General features: G+C 39.9%; 2 protein-coding genes and 1 long non-coding RNA gene across 3 annotated transcripts in view; 2 read left to right on the plus strand and 1 right to left on the minus strand.

Moving 5' to 3' along the window:
- The window catches only part of cachd1 (cache domain containing 1), a 106937-nt gene that overhangs the window by 32818 nt on the left and 51428 nt on the right, over positions 1-22691 (minus strand). The window contains exons 4-8 of the mRNA XM_086268200.1: positions 17885-17991; positions 5062-5188; positions 2442-2586; positions 2135-2348; positions 1897-2046 (exon numbers count right to left, since the gene is read on the minus strand). Coding sequence (XP_086124326.1) covers positions 1897-2046; positions 2135-2348; positions 2442-2586; positions 5062-5188; positions 17885-17991 — 743 coding nt within the window. The remainder of the gene's footprint in view (positions 1-1896; positions 2047-2134; positions 2349-2441; positions 2587-5061; positions 5189-17884; positions 17992-22691) is intronic.
- Positions 1635-2447, plus strand: LOC147309561 (uncharacterized). The gene is made up of 3 exons (XR_015125596.1): positions 1635-1779; positions 1870-2023; positions 2172-2447. It is a non-coding gene; the product is annotated as an uncharacterized LOC147309561 (long non-coding RNA).
- Positions 9422-13634, plus strand: LOC147309562 (uncharacterized). The gene is made up of 3 exons (XM_086269826.1): positions 9422-9429; positions 12580-13097; positions 13285-13634. Exons 1-3 carry the CDS (start codon positions 9422-9424, stop codon positions 13632-13634), a joined length of 876 nt encoding a protein of 291 aa, XP_086125952.1.

Here is a 22691-nt window from a genome sequence, read left to right on the forward strand (position 1 = left end):
ATGCAGCCACGGGTGGCAGTTTCAACCAGAGTGGATTTTTTATCCACTTGTATCTGTTCACTTTAACCTGTGAGGGAAAAATGTTTGCAATCCATCATTCTTTTCACCTCCTTTGTTTGGTGTGACTGCTATGACCTGACATTAACAAGCTTTTTCATTCAATCTGACACAGGCCTGCACGAGAAAAAAAAAATGAAATGGTAGATGTGCACCATATACCAACTTGCAAAATCAATGCTCCTTTATGTTTCTACCACTACCAAGAGTACCTTTAAACAGCCTAATATTAGAAGAAATTGAGTTTACTGCAAGATAATTCTGTGAAATCAACACTAATGTGCAACAGTAATGTCCCCCTCAGTTCCCATTTCTTTATAGCTTGGTTTCTTGTAATAATCCTTTGAAAGTTATCTTGACCAATAGTTCCAGTAGGTTTCCAGGCCAGATTCCCTTGTTTTGTTTTTTTTAAATGCCAAAGATACCACATTTTGACAAGCATAAAATAATACTTTTGAAGAGCAAAGTGACTCCTGACTACAACTCAAGAACTGTCATATCATATGGAAAGCATCTGAATGGGAATGGCTTCATTTTTTTAGTATGACAATGATCCATAACAGCAATAAAAGCATACTGGGATAGAAAAAAAAAGAAAAAAAAAAGAATGGAACCAGTAATAGTAATATCAGTAATCAGTCATGGGTTGGCCTCTCCAGACTCCAAAGAGCAATAAATGTCCTTCAAAAAGCCTGGAGAACTTCTCCTGAAGAGTACTTCTCAGGAATAGAACAATAATAAATGATTATATGATGTATTTTCATGTATGTTTGCACGTGTCAATGAACTGGTTTTCACAGCAAAACAAACAAATGAGGGGTGACTCAAGACTTGCATGGTACTGTACTGTGAACTCACTTGTGGGTCTAAAATCAGGTAATGGCTAAAAATATCTCATATATCAGTGTATTAGTTGGTTAGTAAAGAAGAAAAAGAAGTGTATTCTCTGTTTTGCATGACTAAGGTTTACTTCCCCCCCCCCCCCCCGATCAGAAAATATGGCGAGCGGTTTATTTTTAAATAGTGCAACTGTTAGATAGCATCAACATGTCCAGTGGAGATTCGAAACCATATTCTAGCTGACAAGACAGTGTTTTGGACAGAGTATCAGACATTGTTTTGGTAACAGAGGTGGACAACAGAGACAAACACAGGAGACTGCTGATCTCCTTGAACAATCAGCACTTCACATTTGGCAGGGGATGCAGGGAATCAGACTCCCACAGCAGGCCTTTCAGCTGTGTGCAGCAGCATCAGCAACAATACAAATGTTTTTTCTGAATATGCAATGCTAATAAACTCAGAGGAGGATAGATTTCTGCATCCTTTTCATCATCTCCCTTTAAAGAGCCAAGGTCCTCTGTCAGTCACACAGAGGGTGAGCAGCACGCTCTTTGAAGTCTCACTCTCTCTGCTCTTAGATGTACCTCATTTCCATTTCTCGATGCAAAAATAATTTGTATTAATGGTGGACTAAAGCAAGCGCAGCAGACACGGGTGTACGTGTGATGCAGAGGGAGACGGGAATTAGGAGGCAGATGGAAGGACAAGGACAAATTTAGAGGAAAAGGAAGCGTACTTACTGCACAGGCAGGCACAAACACAGAAAACAAAAAGCCTTTGAGGTTTTAAAAGCACCTCTCTAACCTTCAGTCCCAGCAGAGCCAAAAGGAATGAAGCACCAGATCAAGAAGTGTAGAGAAAAAAAATACACGTCCAGAGGTACGGTAAATAGAAAAACTGAATTTCATTAACTGTGTCGAATAGTTCCTTATAACAGAAAACCTGACTAAATTAAATGTAAACATTCAGGTGAAAAATAATAAAGTTTTCACCCACCATTCATGAGAGCGTACGTGAGGATCATGACAGAGTTGTTGAGGTGCCGGTTCTCCTGCCGGATCACACTGAGCGTGGCTCTCTTCACCAGCTCCGATGATTCTCGAGACGTGACGCCAGATGACAGGTAAATGATCACCATGTCTGTGGCTGATACACAAACGCACGTTTGCTACTATCAAACTCAGTGATGAAAACATGCTAAATCTACATTAGTGTCTTCTTATCTGAGACTTACTGCTCTGTTTGTTGTGACTGGTGGTGTTTCGAAGCAGCTGGAAGGCCTTCTCGAAGCCAGCTGCATGCTGCGTGGCTCCATCAGACGCCTTGACGTTCGACACAAAGGTGCTCATCTTCCTTTTCGTCTCGCTGGTGGCTGGAGACAGCAGACTTTTGTAACACTGGTCTAGAGAGCAGGAGCGAACGGTCTCTGCCACCGAAAGTACGGAGATCTGGGAAGGAGCAAAAGGGCCATCAAACCAAGAATGATAAGAGATGTAAATACAGATGCCTGATAATGAAGAAAAGCGTCCCCTTTCACAAACCTTGTCATGCTCATCTATGGCATTCAGGATAACAAGCGCTGAGTCCTTGGCGATCTGAAGCTGGGTGTCAGTTATGGAGGCTCCGTGGTCGATCATAACCACAATGTGTTTAGACTGTGGACGCACTGCAGAAACGTACACAGGCCTGCGCAGGTACACACACAGATACACAAACGGGATATGGACAGATATATGTTTTAAATTATAAACATACTCTGTTGCCTAGCAGTTTCATAGTTTTAGAGGAAGTCTGGCACCTTCTTCACTCTATGCTGTCATTACAGAGTTGGTAACACTTTATAATACAGTCTGCAACTGTGACATAACTCCCCTGTAATTAAATGAAATTTCAATGAATTTTATTCAAAATTACAATTTAATGATATTCACCTACAAATAGTTAAAGGTAGATACACAGAAATAATAATACTGTAAGTAAATTTAGGCAGTACATAATTAATTGTAAGTAATGTGTAAGTAATTTTACATAGTGCATAACCTCTGGGTGCTTTACAGGAAAAGATACTGCAAGTAATTTTAAGTACTACGTTACTTTTGGGTAATTTTGCAGAAATGCAATAAGACATCCATCATACACATCACAGAATGAATAGTTTATGAAGATGTTAAAAAAATTAATGCCATAATACAGCCTGCAAGCCAAAATGCACATTGTATTAACATGTGAAATGGGATAATATTTATTTTCCTTCAAAATTAGGATGAAATTGCACAGTACTTGTATCATTTCTGTGTCCTTGCCTGTAAAATACCTAAACTTAGGCAACATTCTATATTACTCATGTACTATATGAAATTACTTATACATTACATACAAATTATGAAAACTAATTATAGTATAATTATTTTTTGTTTCTTGCACACACCTGATTCGTTACCCTCTTACTCTAGTGTACATATTTTTAAGTATTTGTAAGTAAATATAATTAATTTGCAATTTAAAATAAAATGCATCGAAAGTCTATTTAAATATAGGTGACTCACACTGTTAGTTGTGGACCATATTATTCAATTTTCAATTTTGTTATTTATATAGCACCAAATCACAACAACAGTTGCCTCAAAGCACTCTATATTGTAAGGGAAAGACCCTTCGATAATACAAAGCAAACAGAGAAAAGCCCAACAATCATGACCCCCTATGAGCAAGCCCTTTGGCAACAGTGGGAAAGAAAAACTCCCTTTTAACAGGAAGAAACCTCCAGCTGAACCAGGCTCAGGGAGGGGCGGCCATCCTCTGCGAGCGGTTGGAGATGAGGGGATTACACAGTGTTACCCAACCTGCAGCTATATAAAAAAGAATCATCCAAAAGTAAGGATGTTTGGTTAATAATGCTTGATTGTGGTTGGGGTTTGAAGAAATATGACAATATTTTGAAATCCAGCAATATGACCTGTCATCAACCTTCTCAAAACAAAAACACTTCATGTTTTTAAACTCAGTGAATAAGGACTAAGAGTCTAAGTCTCAACAAAACAAAACAGGATTTATTGTTTACATCTTACTTCCCCCCCCTCTCCACACACCAACTGAATTTGTTTTGGAAAAGTGAGGCTACAGTTGTCTGACGACCTGCAGCATTTGCTATGGAAAATTGCACCTCTAAAGAACAACTACCACCGTGTGTGGCTGTTGTCGAGTAATGACATGTTTCTTTCAGAAGCAACTCAAGCAACATAGCGTGAAAGCATTGGTTTGGTCTTAAAATACTGCTTACTGCAGCTAAGTTTCCTAAAAAGTTGGGATACTGTGTCAAGTAAAGAAAAGAAAAGAAAAAGAAAGAAAAAAAGAACTAAATGTTTAATTAAAAATAGTACAAACACAGTATATCAAATGTTGAAGATTCGGCTGCATACCGCTCATTGATTTGGTGAGACTTGTCATTTGAGGTATCACTGTATGTGTTATGCTTGTATTATAAGCAGGTGGAGCTGCAGAACGGTGCAGACTGTAGGGGGTCAGTGGCTCTTTGTGTGTGGTCTGCTGGACAAAGCGACACTAACACGAGTGATGTACTCACAAAGCCTCATTCATACTTGAAGCAAGCCAAGCAACGTCATTTCTCCCATGGCTGCACGCCAAACTCACTGACTTGAACAGCAATGGGAGAAATAAACAACAACAACTCAAAAGGAATATTAAAAAGAAAACAGAGGCCAATGCGAAATGCACAAGGGAGCATGAGAGAGATGGCTTTCAGCAATGGGGTGGGGTGGGGGGCGGGGAGAAGGAGAAAAAAACCCCATAACATTGGAGGTGTGAAATTCCAGTAGGCTTTAGTGGTAAAGAGCCACATTCCTACCAATGGCATGTGTGGTCGGGGTGTATGAGGGCAGGATGCCATCAACATGCCCTCTAGGCCACCCCACAGCAACTGGCAGAGGAGGAGGGACGGAAGGCGGGGAGGGGGGTGGAAGAGGGTGAGGAAGATGAAGGCAGGAATGAGCTGCCGAAGCATCACACTTGAACAATCTTTTCCATTATTATGTGTGACATTTGCTGACAAAGTGCAAGTTGTACCTATAATCTTATTTATTTACATTGAAAACAGCTGAAGTACAACAACACGTGTTATAAGCGACAGTGGCTGTTCTATACCTGCTGCGGTGCTCGTAGTTTCCTTTACAGTGGAACTTGTGGGCGGGGAAGACTGTGAAAATGCCCTCCTCCGAGCTGAAGTACTGCCACTTTATACCCGGGTTGGACTTCAGGTTGTCTGCCAACACTGCAATAGGGAGAGAGCGAGTGAGAACAAGGAAAAAGAAAAATACATTACTAAAGCTGAATGGGGCAAATGGGAAAATATGTAGTCAGAAAGTTCAGCATACTTGGAAGCTTTTCTTGTTTGGATTTGGCGTGCAAGTTGTGAGAAACACTACATATTTCAGGAGTGAGACTGCAAGTGAGTGACAAAGCATCTACATGAGAGATCAGCCCTAAAGAAATATGCTACATGATATGTTCATGCATCATTGCAGTGATGTTTTACATTTCAATAACACCTCAACGCCTGATGGCGATGATCATAAAGTGTTGCTGGTCATATTGTCCTGTCCATAGTTCATAAGACTGTATAGCTCTTCCAGGCACTGCATTAAAAACTGAGCATTAAAAATACATCTGACCTGATTTGACCTATAGTATCTCGCATGTTTAACACAATGAGACAGACATGTGCAGCTGCTACAACACAGGACAACATATCTAACAATGCCAGCGCTGTACAGGAGGGAGAGTAGACAGGAAATACTCTCCAGAGAACAACCCTGGATAATCTAAACCGCTGTTGCACGCCACTACCTCTCTCTCTCTCTCTCTCTCTATTACAGGCCTCATTAGATATATACATAACAGACAGAGAAATTCATAACAGATCAATAGGCAGGCTTGCTTACATCTTAACATATGACAAGGACAAATACATCTGTTTAGGCCTGGCTATACCATACACAACTGTGCCAGCATAAATTAATGAAGAACAATTTCAAATTGTTAAACTACTGGTTAAATTTCTTGTATTTGAACTCTGGCTTTTGTCTGAAATTAGAACTCTACTTATGTGATACAGTCTGCTAAACATAACCAAGAATCCTGGGACCGGTCACGTCAGATGGCTCCGCCCCTCCCTGAGCCTGGTTCTGCCGGAGGTTTCTTCCTGTTAAAAGGGAGTTTTTCCTTGTCACTGTCGCCAAAGTGCTTGCTCATAGGGGGTCATATGATTGTCAGGTTTTTCTCTGTATGTATTATTGTAGGGTGTACATTACAATATAAAGCACCTTGAGGCGACTGTTGTTGTGATTTGGCGCTGTATAAATAAAACTGATTTGAATTGAATAGAAAAACAGCTAAATTTGCCCCCTTTAGTCACGATTATACTCAATTATACTTACAGGGACAGCTGGAGTCATAATGTTCAAGGAGTCAATCCTGTTATGCTTCTTTTATACTTCTTGGGCACATGTGTACTCGATTCATTGTAATGTAAATTCTCAAAGGACGAGCCCGCGTTGTCAGGCAGACATGTGGACGCCTACAATTCCAATCGCACTCACTGTCGAACAGCAAACATTTATGCCACCCTGACCCAAGCGGAGCCTCACAGGCCTGTAAAGCATAGCTAAGGCTTCAGAGGCACTACTGACCTATTCACCAGCCTACTGTGATAACACTGTGTGAACTGTGATTATATTTTTAATCAGAAGAAATTAATACAAAATACTTTTTTTTTTTAAGAACATGCTAAAATTGGCTATTTGCATCATTACTAACCCACAATAATTATAAGGTTTTGGGGGGTGGGGGTGGGGGAAGTAAAAAGATACACATACTATTTTATATTTTATATATTTTATGTGAGCATATAAATAATATTAGCTGTTATTATACGTTAGCGGATATATTGTTAGCAAAATATTTTACTTCCTTAATGTCCTCACCAACCCTGAGAACTCCAGTATTGGACAGACTCTAGAAATAACAGCCAAATACAACCTCTGCAGAGGCCTGAAGCCTATTTGCTTAAAACTAACAGAGTGATTTTTTTTAAACTGGGTCACAAAGTCAACAGTATCTTCACAGAGACCCCATCACAAAGCCAACAACTTCCTTTCCACTGACTGCAACACAAAACGGCCTTTCACAATGAGGCGTGGGGTGGGGGGTGGGATGAAGCTAGTGAGACACAAATAGAAACTTTGGGTCCTTCGCAAGGCAAAAAACAGAGACAGAGAAGAAATAGACCGTAACCATCAAAGTAGGCTTCATTAAAATAATACAATGCAGCTGTTAAAACAGCCTTTGATTGATTAAAATACAGGAATGCAGACCAGCCGTGGTGAATCCAATCAGCCTCAGTGTGCCAAAGGAACTAACAATACTATTATAAATGAACAGTCCTCCTAGTGTACATCTACATTTGGCAGCAGACTGAAGGAAGTAAGTAACACAAATGGCCATTTTGAACAACTACTTTGGTTTTATTAGCCACGCAAGACTACAATCCTTTTTTTCTTTGTAAAGACTTTAGTCTTACTGGAGTGTTTACTTTTTTTAGCAAGAAATAAAAAAAAATGATTGTGGTTTTGTTAGCAGCTCTACTTTCTCACCAGCCATTTTGCCATTTCGCTGACTAATTCTTGTTATTTGTAAGATTTTTTTCCATTACCTCAAATTGGATTTAAAATTACTTGTTAATTATAGCTACAGTCTTTCCCAGACATGCTAACTACCAGCCATTGCATGTCAGCTGGGTTTCTATGATCCCCAAAATGTGGTTCTTGGCTTGTGATCACATTAAATTAATCACCTGCTAAAGAGAACCTGTTTTGACCTTCTCCAACCTTCCAGATACATTACAAACCACAGTTGTTTTCCCTCCTCTAAGGGTGGGACGGAAAAAAAACCCCAAGCCAAATGTTCAACTAACGCTTAAACAAGTTACAGAAAACAGATAAATCAGAGAGCTGCTGTGAAACTGTCCAAGGGTCAAACATTATAAACTTCAACGCAAGGCTACATTTACTTTGCGAGGAACGTCTTTTTGGAGACATAGCAGGTTTGCCAATCATACATCATCCCTGCCCAGCCACTCCATCCGTCTCTCCGGGCTTCACATAAACAGGAACCACTCAGTTGTGTTGACAGTGGAAGAAGGGTTCTGTATACATCTGTCAGGCTACAGTACTCCATTCTGCCACAAATGTTTAGATCTTCCTATTGAGACAAGCTAAGAAACTGGAACTAAATGAAAGCCATTTCCTCCAATCTTAAGATAAGATAAGATAAGATAAGATAACCTTTATTAGTCCCACACGTGGGAAATTTGTTTTGTCACAGCAGGAAGTGGACAGTGCAAAAGTTATGACGCTTACTACTCTTGACTATCAGCAAATGACCTCACTTACTATGATCCAGATATTACACTTCCAGTGGCACTCTCCAAAGTGTATCCTCATTCTAGCCCCACTTTAATATATTTCTTTTTGAGGAGATTATAGGAGAACTTTTTAAAATGCTTTCACAGCAGCATTTATTTCCTGTGAATTTCTGTTTTCTTTACTTACTTTTCTACCAAATAACTTTTGTATGTAAGAATGCAAATGTTTGCCTATAGCACACATTAAATGGTCTGTAGCCTGCCAGTTTGAGTCAATGAGGTCTGAGTGCAAAATCAGCTCCAGCTAATCCAGAAGTCAAGTGATTTCACAACTAGTGACTGCTCCTGCTCAGCTTCCTGTGCTTTTCTCAGGCAGCACACTCCCCTTAACCACACAGACACTTTCTCATTATTGTATATACTAGAATGCAAACCATGCAAACTATGGAAAATGTTTAGATTTCTCCTGTTTAATAAATATTATATGTACTATGTGTTTTGTGTGAGAATTAAAGTATTTCCTAAAGGTGGGAACAATGACATACAACTGCTGCAAGCAGAGGTGGGTAGTAACGAGTTACATTTACTTACGTTTTAGAAGAACATATTGTTTTACCTTCATTGCACCATACTTTTTACTTTTACTTGAGTACATTTGTGAAGAACAAACACTACTTTTACTAAGTTATATTTGACAATATTTGACTTACTACTTTTTAAAAATAATTAATTTCACACATTAGATAATACTACTAATAATGGATCATGCCGCCTGGAGGCTACCTGTAACTCTTTCACCAATCAGACGTAGCCATGCAGTCTCATGACCAGATATAAAAGGCAGGCCGAGCAGCCCAAGCCTTTCAAACTAGTGGACACAGACTGAAGAAACACATCAAGAAATGGCAGAGGCAACTGTCTGCACCAAAACTGAAGAGGATAAACACCCTTGGCCACATATACAAAGCATGTTTCGCTTTAAAGGAGTACAAAAGAACAGCTATATAATGCGATGTCTTCTGTGTGAGCCAAAACAAACAGACATTTCAGCGTACAAAAACTCAACATCTAACCTGAGGAAACATGTCGCGGTAAGTTTGGTCTAAATGTCTTTTTAGCTATGCTTAAGTGGTTAACACATGAATTAAATGGCTAAATTTAATGACCTAATAATTTCATTCTGGTGTGTTGCGGTGAGGACACTGGTCCCCGAGGACTGGAGCTTTGCACCCATGGGTTATAGGATCACAGTCTTAGGCCTTGTCCACATTAAAAATTAAATTTTAAAAATTGTGCATATCCAGAATCACTCCCTTTCTCTCCTAGAAAAACATTAGAATAGTAATTAAGCTGGTTTAATATTTTTCTTTTCTCCACAAGTGACTTTTGTCTTGACTCTTTCTTCAAAGAACTACAGTTATTAAGGTGTAGAAGTTTATAAAGATTATAAAGGTTCTAAACATTTTTTGAAGCAGAATCTATTGACTTGCACTGCTTAGCCTTGCATATGTTCTTATTTTTAACTTAAACTGGAATTATTTGTGTGTGTGTGTGTGTGTGTGTGTGTGTGTGTGTGTGTGTGTGTGTGTGTGTGTGTGTGTGTGTGTGTGTGTGTGTGTGTGTGGAAACTCACTTAATGTAGGCACGACTTTGGTTTCTCTTCCCTTTCTGTCGTGTTTGGATCAAATCTGACTGATTTACAACTTAAAACACACAAATATTGTGTTTTACATCTGATTGCCTTATGATACCTTCCACACTATGCACTTGAACATATAAAAGTGATGATCACCTCTTTGAATTTTGAGTGTTTTAATGAACATCTGTTAGGACTTCTATTAGCACACGTAGTGTTCCCGTTCAAAAGTGACCAACATAGAAAATGAATGGGAATCCACCCACTGAACTGAATTTGGTGGTGAAAAATGGTTTTTATGCTAGTTGAACTCTCCAGTTTCATTCATCCCCCACCCCTTACTGTAGCACTCCCAGACAAAATTGAGTGGTCTGTTTTAACAGCTCTTAAATTAGCATAACAAACATTTTTCACTAGGGCTGAACGATATATCGCATTTGCGATAATATCGCGACATGATCAAGTGCAATTTTCTAACCGCAAAGGCTGCGATTATACTGCGATTATATTATACAATTCATGGGCTGCATCCTCCTGAGGCCGCATTTGTAGACAGATTACGTCACAGCGACGCGCCGAAGGCTGTCCAAATTACTACCATATCCCAGAATTCATAGCGCGGCCCAGCCAAACTCCAGTTTCCAGCAATGGCGGCCGCTACTAAGTTTTAAAATTACTCATACTAATCTTTCTGGGTCACAAAATAAACTTTTAACATATTTTCAGGCGAGAAAGTAGTTGTGTAAACATCAAATATCTGCTCGGTTTATCAAGATATCCCATATTTGCAAAAGTGCTTCGACGTTTTCAGAGGCGTCTGCTACCCACCAGCTCGACAGCTAGCCGGGAGCTCGAGGGTTACTGATGCGGCCGAGAACGGCACAACTCCCGGCACATCATTTTCAGATCACCGCGGAGTTTCGCTGCTCGGGTTAAACGTAATATATAAGTCACTTAGACAACCTAAAAATGTTATTGTTGGGCTTTTTTCAGTGTTTTGTTTGTTCGTGAGTAAATCGGTTTGGCTGAGATTAAAGTTATTAGATTAGATAAAATAAAACTTTATTAATCCCCCGGGTGGGTTCCTCCTTGGTTTTCACACAGCTGACTAAACGTCAAACAGAAAACTTATTAAACAGAAGTATGAGACAGTCGAGAATTTACACCAGTGTCTGGTTATATTTTAGATAGCAAGAAGCAGACGGCCGAGTTTAATAAACTCCACCGAGACAGCGGTGACGCTAATCAGAAGGCTAGACCGTCCAATTTCATGCCTTTAAACTTTAAAGGCGTGTTTGTGTGTGTGTTTATACAATTGCTATTATGTTTGCACTTTATGTGTAATGTTACTGACTGCAGAGATCAGTAAGATGTGTGTATTTTTTTATTTATTAGTTTTATTTATTTAATATTATTTTTTAATTGAATGACTGTCTAGTAGTTCACAGATGTCGAAAAACTGAGTGTGGTAAAGCCACTGATTTTGTTTATGTATATTTCTGCAATCTGCACATTGTACTGACTTTCATTTTAATGTTTACACCAGGGTTCCTTGTCAGCACTTTATGCTCAGATGTTTGTAAGCTAAAAATAAACTATTGTGTATGTTCAAATATACTGTTGTGATTGAAGAAGTTAAATAAAAATGTCAGTCATCAATTCATGCATCACCTCATGTCATCATAACAGAGGTCTGTCTTCCAGGAAAGAACAGTTTAAAATTAATGTAATATAGTATTGGCCATACTATATGATGTATTGCTTGTCTTTGTTTAATAATACAGAAGACAAATACCTTAAAAAATAATCGCATATCGCATCGCAATCGCAATATTGGGGCAAAAAAATCGCAATTAGATTATTTTCCATAATCGTTCAGCCCTATTTTTCACCACCAAATTCAGTTCAGTGGGTCGTTAGTGGGCCATTCAGTAGGTCGTTCAGTGTCTCTTTCATTTGGTCATTCAGTGGGCCGTTCAGTCAATGGCGGTGGGGAGGTGAACACGACAGGAGGGTTAAAAATATGGGAACATTGTTTTTTAAAAAGTGTATAGAAATTGCTTAGTCACATGTAGTTTCATGGTCTATTTTTTCTGCCAACAGAGGGTTCACGCCACCAAAATGAAGATGTATACAGAATTAATGGACCACCACAGAAAACGAAAGTCGTCCTCTTCCACCGAGCCACCTATGAAGAATGCAAAACTTACAGATTCTTTCACTGGCTCTAGGCGGGTAACACAAGCAACGTTTGACAAGCTTCTGCTTACGTTTGTATGTGAAGCCAACCAACCATTTTCTATAGTTGAGACATCGTCCTTCAAGACTATGATGGAAACCTTGCAAACTCAGTGTACAGTAATGACAAGGAAAACATTGTGCTCAAAAATACAAGAAGCTGCGAAGAACATGAAAAGCATAATCATCAAAAAACTGAGCACTGTGAACTATGTTGCTACCGCAACAGACTGCTGGTCTGCCAGACAGCATAGCTACTTGGGAGTGACTTGTCACTGGATAGATGACATCTCTTTTGAAAGGCATTCTGCTGCACTAGCTTGTAGACCTCTTAAAGGTTTGCATACATTTGATGTTCTTGCTGCAGCATTAGAAGAAATCCATTCAGAGTATCACATCAGAGAAAAAGTGACCAGGACGACAGTGGTTCAAATTTCTTGAAGGCCTTTCAATTATATGGTGAGGAGAAAGAGGAAGAAACAACCAAATGGCAGGAGGATGGTGGGTCTATCCTTGATGATGCAGAAGACAGTGAGTTAGAGGTGGAGTGTCAAGATGTCTTTGCTGTTTTGAATGACAACACAGGTCTGGAGTACCAGCTTCCAAGGCACCAAAAGTGTGCGTGTCATCTACTCAATCTTATATCAACAGTTGATGCCACTGCTGCAGAAGCTACCAATAATACATACAAGAGGCTGTCTCAGAAGAAGCTGAGGAGGCTGGAGTCATCTTGCAAAATGTGTAGACCTCTTGTTGATGCGCTGCGGGACGGGATCCAGAAACGTTTTGGAGAAATAATGAAAGACCCTGAGATGACTGCAGCTGCAATACTTCTACCAAGATTCAGAACATCCTGGTCCACAGAGGGAAGCATCTTAAAAGCTGGTATATTTATCCATTAAATTGTGAGCCACTAGATATTGACTTATAATGACTTTCCTTGTTACTGTAACTTGGGATTATAGTGTTAGTTAGAAACAAACATCTCCGGTGTGATAAAAATCTTTCACCAGTAGCTCGGCAGTCTATACAGCACAGTAATGCACAGACCTAACCATACATCTTTCCACAGGTCTGAACTTTATCAGAAATCAACTAGACACAGAGCTGGATGAGGCCAGCACAAACAGCAGCCTATCTGACGAAGATGTCTTCTTTGGATCCATGGGGTCAGGAAAGCCAGAAGCAGGGGAGCTGGAGAGGTACCTTTCATGTCCATTCACTGGAGTGGATCTATTGCAGAGCTTTCCTCACATCAAGAAGCTGTCAATCAAAGTCAATACAGCTCTTCCTGCATCTGAAGCCTGTGAGAGACTTTTTAGTCAGGCAGGACTCCTGTTCACTGCCAAACAGTCACAGCTTCACAGCAAGAACCTTGAGAGCCAACTGCTGCTGAAGCTTAACCATCATTTCACTGAGTGAAGAAACTATTTATGGGAAAGTGAGCCCTCTTGTATGTACGTCACATCGTGGAAGTTTGTATTTGTCTTTTATAATTGGTTTTAATCTGATTTTAGTGTAGTTTTTATTTGCATCATTTTATTCTGTTTGTATTGCATGTTTTTAGTGTTGTTATATGACATTGTGTTAATCCACTGTGTATATTGAGGTATTTTAGTATACAAAGAACATTTTATAGTTTTGTTAGAATTGCGTTTATCTATTCCTGGTGAATTTTACTGCAGATGTTTGTTTTGTTTCTTGTTTTTAGAATTATTGTTTTATTCCTGCTGTCCACATTGGGGAATAAACTTTTCCTGATTATACCTGTCGCATCTCTGTGCTCTGTGTTTCTGATTCGCTTGCTCCCTCTTTGTATTTAAAAGAACCACCCCTAGTCTGACATTCTTTAGCTTTAGTGTCTACACACATATGTTGAAGTTGCCTCGTTCTAATGTTTTCTGTAGGTACTGGTTAAAAAAGCTTTGTTGTTAAAAACTAATCTGGAAATTAGAATTGTTGTGCCTTATTTTGTTAATGGTTTTACATATATTCTATTTGAAAATACTAAAAATTTGTGCATTTCTTTAAACAAACTAAAAAAAAACAGACATTACAACCAGTTACTCAGTACTTGAGTAGTCTTTTCCGATCCAATCAGCTTTAGATGGCGACTTTTCACTTTTACTTGAGTATCATACTACATGCCGTAATTAGTGTCATAATTAGTTTAGCTAAAGTCATATGAATGCTGTGTAAGTAGAAGAAAACTGTTATTTGCCAGCTTGTCAAAGATGGCAGATTGCCTCTGGCATGCTAAATATGAGTCAGTATATACAGTGGCACTTAAGTTTAAAGAGAGTTAAAGGTGCTGAAAGAATATCGGTATGTACAAGTGTGCATATACTTCAGATTGATGGATGAATTGTTGTCACATAGCATCTTTAACCTAGACAGTGGCTATAACTTCTTAAAAGACAGCCTACAAAAAAACAATTCAGACAAAGGGCCGAAAATGGATTACTCCAACTTGTTGGTACTGATATCTCCAAATCCATCCACCATCTTTCCCTTCAATTCAACAGAAAATGGAAGGTAGGAGGAGAGAGAATGGACAAAATACAATAAACTCTCCAATCAGCCCTCACTCCTCCTTCCTCTAACTTCATTTATCATTCTCTCCCTCTCAATTATCCCTTGCTCTCACCCACACGGGCCCTCCCTCCCCTCTGTGGCTGCTTGTTTAGACTGGGCCGAGACAAATGGAAGGGAATGAATACACTGAGAGTGTGGGGGTCAATGAGGGCTGAATGTGGTGGTGGTGGGGGGGAGGGGTAACATGAACTTGTCGTGACTGACTCGTAAGGAAAATAAAACCCTGACGATGGTGACGTGTTATGAATGGCAGTCATTATGAATGGTTTACAGAAAAAGTACCAGGGTGGGATATTTGGGGAGGGAAAAAGCAATTGGGTGAAGGCAGCAATGAGATGACGGAGATGGGTTATATCCATGGTTTGACTCAGATATGTGGCTAAGTAAGTTAAGAAGTCCTCAGAAAATTTTTGGGATTTTGCAGCAAACATTAGATTAGAAAATATCAATTTGTAGAGCCAAATCTAGGAAGCTTTGAGTAGTAATAATTATTACTCTCAATTCCGCACGATACTGGCTCCACAGAGTTGTTGCTAACACAGTCGCCTAACAAATAAAAGATCTCTGCTTCAGTTAGGGGAGGAGACCCAAAGCCTTTTGGGGTTGTGTCAGGAAGGACTAGCTACTAGGGCAACCCGTGACTAAGGGGCATTATGTGGACATAATAAATGAATGCATTTTTAATTGTTTTTTTTTTTTTAATTGGAAGTTAAATTGATCATTACAACTGGTCAACACAACGTTGGATGGCAATATTTTTAAAATACTTGTAAAAAAGTCTCTCACTGATCAGTGAGATTTACCTCTAAGGCCAGCAAAAAATGAAAGTGCAGCTCACTGAATAGCTGGAAGTGATTTTAACAAGTGACTGAGTAAAACTGTAAAGTTAATAGACATCAGGAAACAGGTTCAATATTCTGGAGTCTGTGCATATACTTCTTTTCTGGAAATAGAGAGCGCATGCTAGGGAGCAGAACTGGGGAAAACAAAGCAGCAGGAGGAAAGTTGCCTTTGCCTGCCTTTAGTCAATTTTGTCCATTTTATTCTTAATCAAATACAGAAAGACATGCAGTGCAGACACATATGGGAGTTTTATGTGGTAGTATTCTGCAATGTGCTTATGCAATTTGGAACAAGGCAGGGAGAACGCCATAAAACTACTTTCCATCACTTCTAATAGCTACAAGGGGAGTTTCGAGGTTGCGTACAGCATGTGTGCAATTGCATACGATTGCACCCGATTTATGTGAGCTGATGAAAACAAAACTGAGAAGCCTTTTTTCAACAGGATGATAACACATAAAGTGCGAGTACAACTGCAGATGAGAGATCAAAGTCGAACAGAGTACTTTGGACACAGACAGCTTATTATTTTAATCTGACATCAATTATATATTTTTTAAAAACACTGCAGAGGCAAAGAACACACATTCTTAATTTAAAAACTGGGTGCCATGGCAACTGCTGGCAAATGATTGCCTGCTTCAAATAAAGTCAAAAAATGGCTTTTAAAAGTTTGAATGCTTTAAAAGTTGTGTGTGTCTGTGTGTAATTTGTAGAGATGGCACGATACCACTTTTTTATGTCCGATACCGATATCATAAATTTGGATATCTGCCGATACCGATATGAATCCGATATAGTGTTTTTTAATCAACAAAACTGTTTTTTTTTTTAAATATCTTGCTGCATTTTGTATAAGTTCATACTCAAGTTTAAAACAACAACTACACTAAAGCTATTCTGTTATACCTATATGCAAAAAAAAAATATTTCATAGTTCAGCAATACTGATCAATCTAATAAACTTAAACCTACACCATCCTCCCTATTCTGGTATTTTAAAGAGTACTTAGCGTAAATATTAAGCAACCTAACTAATAGGGTTCCAACTCCCAGCAACAACAAAAATAAATAAATAAAAAATAGGGAACCACCCCTCACGCTCCACCTCATGATGCTTAATCGACGTAATCAACCTTAATTTGATGCAGTGTGAAAAAAAAATGCACAGAAATCAATTATTTTTCAAGAAATATTAAATAGATTCAACATCTTTCTTCAACAAAATTGCAGACTGCACAGATGGTACCTTCCCAAAGTAAAAAGTACTATAGCTTACTAGGGTATATATATTAGACTTAATAGTTACTATATACAGTAATTGACTTCTATTCATTTTACATCAAATTAAAACTTTGGGTGTAAGATTCGGATAATTATTTATTAAAAGCTCGACATTTTAAATGAGAATAAGAAAGAAAAGTATGTCTTTGTGCCCCCTTTTCCCTGTTAATGCCCTATCAGCCCCCCTGGCTAAACTTTGCTAGATCCGCCCTTGCACAGTTACCAGCCGTCAGCTACGTAGAAAAAGATCCTCGAGTAGAAAGTAATAATAAATAAATTCTAACAACAGCTGATCAAGCTTAAACGTGCTGCTGTTGTTCAGCCGCTGGTTTCCTCTTTCTGGTGCAAAGTGGGCCAAAAACAAACCAGAGACACGGACTCGCGACAGAAAAGCCGATCAGCTGATCATTAAGCAGTTTCATGATTGAAGTAGCAGCCAGAAGAGGCAGTCGCTCCATATATCGTTTGGTAAGCTTAACGCAGGAATGCTTTACAAACATTCAGAGATGGACTTATACACTTGCTTTACTTCTCTCGGGATAACTTTGTCGGAGATGAAATGCCGGGTTGCCATCGAAGCTCCACATGCTATCCAGACCACCGACAGGTCCCGCATGCCACAGCCGCTCTATCACGTGATGCATACGGCTCCGACGTGCTAACGTTCTGAGGTGAGTTACGGCATGTTGCAAGTTTTGTGAGGTGCTTTCGTGATATTTAATGGATCGGATTACATTTTTTATTTTTCTCCGATATCCGATCCAGTAATTTAGGTCAGTATCGGACCGATACCGATACGTAATATCGGATCGGTCCATCTCTAGTAATTTGTTAAAGCAGGCCAGCTCATGGACTACCAAATGATAGTTCCCTCATTGGATCTGTATGTACCGTGTGTGTGTGTGTGTGTGTGTGTGTGTGTGTGTGTGTGTGTGTGTCTCTCAACAGACCTGAGTTGAGGTCCCGTCCGGGGTTGAAAGCTCGGTTGTTGACGGTGGGGGAAAGTCTGTCACAGCAGATGGTCTTGGAGACATTGATATTGAAGTTTCCATCAAACCTAAATGCACACAAACAGGCAACATTTGAGAATTTATAGAGCGTGTGTCCAACTCATTTGTTGTTGGAGCTGCTCTGGCTTTTCTCTCAGCACAGATTTACAACTGCTCCACCACTTTACTTCCTATAAAACGAAAACCTGCAGATGTGCACACAGAGCTCATCAGACTTTAGAGAATTGCTTGTCGGCCTGCTAAATATTGATATTTACCAAGATCTACATAAATTGCACAATTAATAAAAGATATATGGCATGTGGAGACATAAGATCAATGAACATGAAACGTCAGCTGAAACTAATAGATTATGCTTTCTTATATTTGAGCTACACTACATCACTAACTGAATCATTTGTTGCTCAGACCTCTAAAGCTGAAGTTTCAGCTAGTGAACAATACTTTCCATGGAAAACTGCTTGATTCCCGCTTTTTCCTCTAACAAAGCTAATGCCCAGTTCCCTGAATACATATGAATGTGATTCTAAGAAGGGCCGTCGGCCTAATTGGATGATTCAAAGCATCTGTTAAAGCGCCCCAACGTCTGCTGTTTGTCTCCATGTCAGACGTTTCATTTTTCCCCTCATTCCCCCCCCAGTGTCATTTTGAACAAAACACTACAGTGACCACAGTGAAAATGCAGCTTTTCTGTGGTTGTGGAATACACACTTACCAGCCACTTTGTTAGTTACACCTGTTCAACTGCTTGTTACTGCAAACATCTAATTAGCCAATCACACAGCAGCAACTCAACATGTTTAGGCAAGTAGACATGGTCAAGGCGACTTAATGAAGTCCAAATCAACCATCAGAATGGAGAAGAAAGGTGATTTAAGTAACTACAAAAAAAGACATGGTTGTTGGTGCCAGACCCACTGTCCTGGGTATTTTAGAAACTGCTGATCCACTGGGATTTTCCCCACACTGCCACCCTACGGTTTACAGAGAATAATCTGAATAAGAGAAAAAAATCCAGAGTGTGCCAGTTTGCTGAGCGAAAATGCCATGGTGACATCAGAGTAGAATGGTCAGACTACTTTGAGCTGATAGGAAGCCAAAAGCAAGCTACAACTTAAGCTGCACGCTGAACCTTGAAGCAGATGAGCTACGGCTGCAGAAGACCACACAGATTGCTACTCCTGTCAGCTAAGAACAGGAAACTGACGCTGCAGCTTGCATAAGCTCACAAAAATTGGACAGAAAAGTGTGAAAACATTGCCTGTTCGGATGAGTCTCGCTTTCTACTGTGACATTCAGATGGCAGGGTCAGAATTTGACATAAACCACACAAAAACACGAATCTATGCTGCCAGGCTAATGATAGTGGTCGTGTAATTGTGTGGGGGATATTTTCTTGGCACACTTTGAAGCACTGAGCACCAACTGAGCATCATTTAAACACCACATTCTACCTACATATTGTTCCTGACCGTCAAACCCCTTATGAGCACAGTGTACCCATCATCTGATGGTTACTGCACTTAAACATGCCAAGTCACAGAGCTCAAAGCATCTCAGTCTGGTTTCTTGAACACATGAGCGCCGTTGGGATGTGGCATAAAGGGAGATTCACAATATGGATGTGCAGCCAACAACTCCGCAGCAACTGTGTGATTCTATCGACTCAATATGGATCAAAATCCATGAGGAATGTTTCCAGCATTGTGTGGCATCTGTGTGAAGAAGAAAGGAAGGCAGTTCTGAAAGCAAAAAATGTGTGAATTGGGGGGGGGGGGGGGTTCCAACAGTACTAGCCAGGGGTATCTAATAAAATGTCTATGGGAGCACAGTTGGTAAATTTATGTGCATGTACAATGATAAGGTTGGAGCAAAGTAGAGTTTTTACAGCCTGACAGGGTACAACGTTGACTGCTCAAGCAACATGTTTGTTTAAGTCAAATACTACCTAAGATGAAGTAACACTATGCAGAAATTGAGAAATGAACAGGAATCACTTCTTTTCTTTTTTTTGGCAGAGTTAGTTATCGCTATGCATCAGTGCAGTTTAACAAAAACACAAATATGACACAAATGTGAAAATTCAAATGTAAATAGGCTTTAAATATATATACAATTACAATGGGTGCACGCTAACAAAACAGTAACGACAGTCGAGCCAATTAATACCAGTGTCTGACATTCCGAGTTCAGCTTAAGGTTATGCTCAACATGTGAAGAGATTAAAGTGGAAAAGAATGGTGGGTGGGCTCAGAGAAGAAATGCTGACAATAACCGCCTCCATCATTTACATCAACAAAGCAAACTTCCAAACAAACAGAACCGCAGAAATGTTTGGTCACCGTATTGTTCTCAAGCCCTTGTGACACTTTGTGATACATGTCAACATTTAATGAGGCCACAGATTTGAACTTTCTCCGCCCAAACCAGACCAAGTAGCCGATAAAGAAGGATGCAATTAACCAGGAAATGTAAGCAGATATGTGGGCCAGACCATCTTCAGTATTTATAGTGTCTGCTCCTTATCTTTTTTGAGGGCCTTAAAAAAAAGAAAGCGCTCTAGATGGTGGTGGTGAAAACGGAGCAAGGCTTCGGGGTCTGACTGTGATCTAACACAGTGGAAAAATGAGTGGGAAAAGGGGAAATTTTGGCAAAATTGTGATAAGAGTGCACTAGTGTTCCCAAAATGCAGATTCTTGACTGTTAGCAATCAGGGATAAGACTGATGTCATCAGTCCAAAAAAGGATAAGCAGCATTCTTTTATCTCAAATCACAATGAGCTTTTAAAAAGCCAATTAAAAATAAAAACTCTTGGAATTCATCATTTCCTACACAGCTGCTTGCTTTTTCTTCCTCATTAGGCCTAGCTCTTTAACAAGTCCCCACTGGAACCTGGTGTGATGCGGCTCTACGACGGCACTGTCCTTGAGCGCACAAAAGCCCAAAAGTATTAAAGATGTCAAAAAATGAAACGTCGCACATGACCTATCAGTTCTTTCTCACCTGTTTCAGCGCCCAGCGACAGCCTAAAATGAGCTACATGTACTGTTCACTCTAAATGCTGGTTTCTGCCATACCCACAAAACGGGGGGTGGGGGGTATGCAGAGTAGCAGGCTGTTCTGCACCGCACCAAGCTTTGGTGCTTTGATCCATGCCTCCAAGTGGACCTTGCCAACCCCCCCACCCTCATCTGGGTTAGCAACATACAACCACACGTGTGCACACATGTAAACACACACTGTGCACACTTTTTGGCTCCCTCTGCTTGCAGACCTGGCACTGGCCGTTGCTGATTGATGGGTCCTGTGATGTACAGGCTGCATTTGAACTCCGCTCATTTAGAGTCCCACAAGGCCAAAGTCATTACTATTCTCCTTCAACGCACTCTGCATAGAAGGGGTGGGCAGAGACGCTCGGCGAAATGTGTGCCAGATAAAAAATACATTTGCAGCTGCTTTGAATTCCACATCAAAAAACATGCGAAAAAGAGAGAGGGAGAGCTGGGAGGAGAGCTCCGAGTCTGATCAGACATCTTAATGAGGGCAGAGAAATCCGTTTTCCAAAAAGGTCGGACACGCACACACATTTTTTATATTTCATATATATTTTAATATGCATGTATACATATACACACACAAAAACCGACAGTGATAATCTATCAAACTATCACCCAATATTGTTACAAGGCCTCTGCACAATCCTTTACATTATTCTTACATTTAATAAGCTTATTAACAAATGCAGAGGTGTGTTCTACAGTTACAAAATCATCAGTAACAATCACCTTTTTTCTTACTGGGGCTGAGTTTGTACCAAAACCAACCCTCCCATTTCCCTCCTTCACAGACTAAAATGGGCAGACTCTTCTAAATAAGGCAGCACCTGCCGTTTTCCAGCCATTTTTAAAACCTATTATATTAAGTTGCCCCCTGCTGCAAGAGCCACGTATATCCGCAAAGCAGGCAGTCCCAAGCCATTCAAAACGCCCAGTGAGAATAATTACCTTGAAGGGGCTTGCTGTTGCGCGAGCCCCAACGTCAAGAGTAATACCACTCCTAATGTGTTTGCAGTCCCTCGGCGGTAGCAGCGGTAAAGCTGGCAACATGCTAGCAGGAGAATTGAGAGCGCTTGAAGACACGTTCGTGTATCTGGCTCTCAATGGCAGCTCTACCGAAACGGATTCAAATGAAATATCAATAGACAGAATTGATTTTGGAGGAAAGTGTGGTGTATAGAAACTACTCTACAACAGGGGACACAGCCTGAAGTGAATTTTTGATGCTATGCATTGCATAGACTGCACTAAAGCAAGATGTGTCTCTGGTGTCCCCCGTGTATGAAAATGAGTGTGGACAAGTATTACCAACACCTCAAAACACACGTGCCTTTACCAAGAACTTCAAAAATAAAAAAATCCCTAAAGCAATGACAAGAAAAACATGAATCTTTTACTACAAAAACTTTGATTTACTGTAGGGTACTACACTGAACTGTATTAGTCTATACAGCTGTATATGATCAATTCATAATTCAGTACAAAAAACTATGAATGTGGGAGAAATGTTGCTTGCAATAATGCCAAAATAGCAGGTTGCTACTAAGTGTAGGCTTATAAAAAGCAGAGATCACTTTTTCAGTCCAGGGAAATTCTGTGTCCAAATGTGGCCTGTTCAGTAAGTAATAGGGTATGACTCGATGAATCCGTTGCCAGTTTGTAATGATTGTCATGCTCCTCTGCTATGCTG

This window comes from Aulonocara sp. 'chitande type north' Nkhata Bay, linkage group LG17 (genome assembly GCF_057382095.1).
Source record: "Aulonocara sp. 'chitande type north' Nkhata Bay isolate Kocher_YH1m ecotype deep benthic linkage group LG17, A_spYH_male_GT1.1, whole genome shotgun sequence".
Lineage (NCBI taxonomy): Eukaryota > Metazoa > Chordata > Actinopteri > Cichliformes > Cichlidae > Aulonocara > Aulonocara sp. 'chitande type north' Nkhata Bay.

What these genes read in the sequence shown, in the direction of transcription:
- LOC147309562 (XM_086269826.1), top strand. An exon ending in GGGAAGCATCTTAAAAGCTG is followed by an intron (nt 13,098 to 13,284) that starts GTATATTTATCC and finishes ATCTTTCCACAG; the next exon opens with GTCTGAACTTTATCAGAAAT.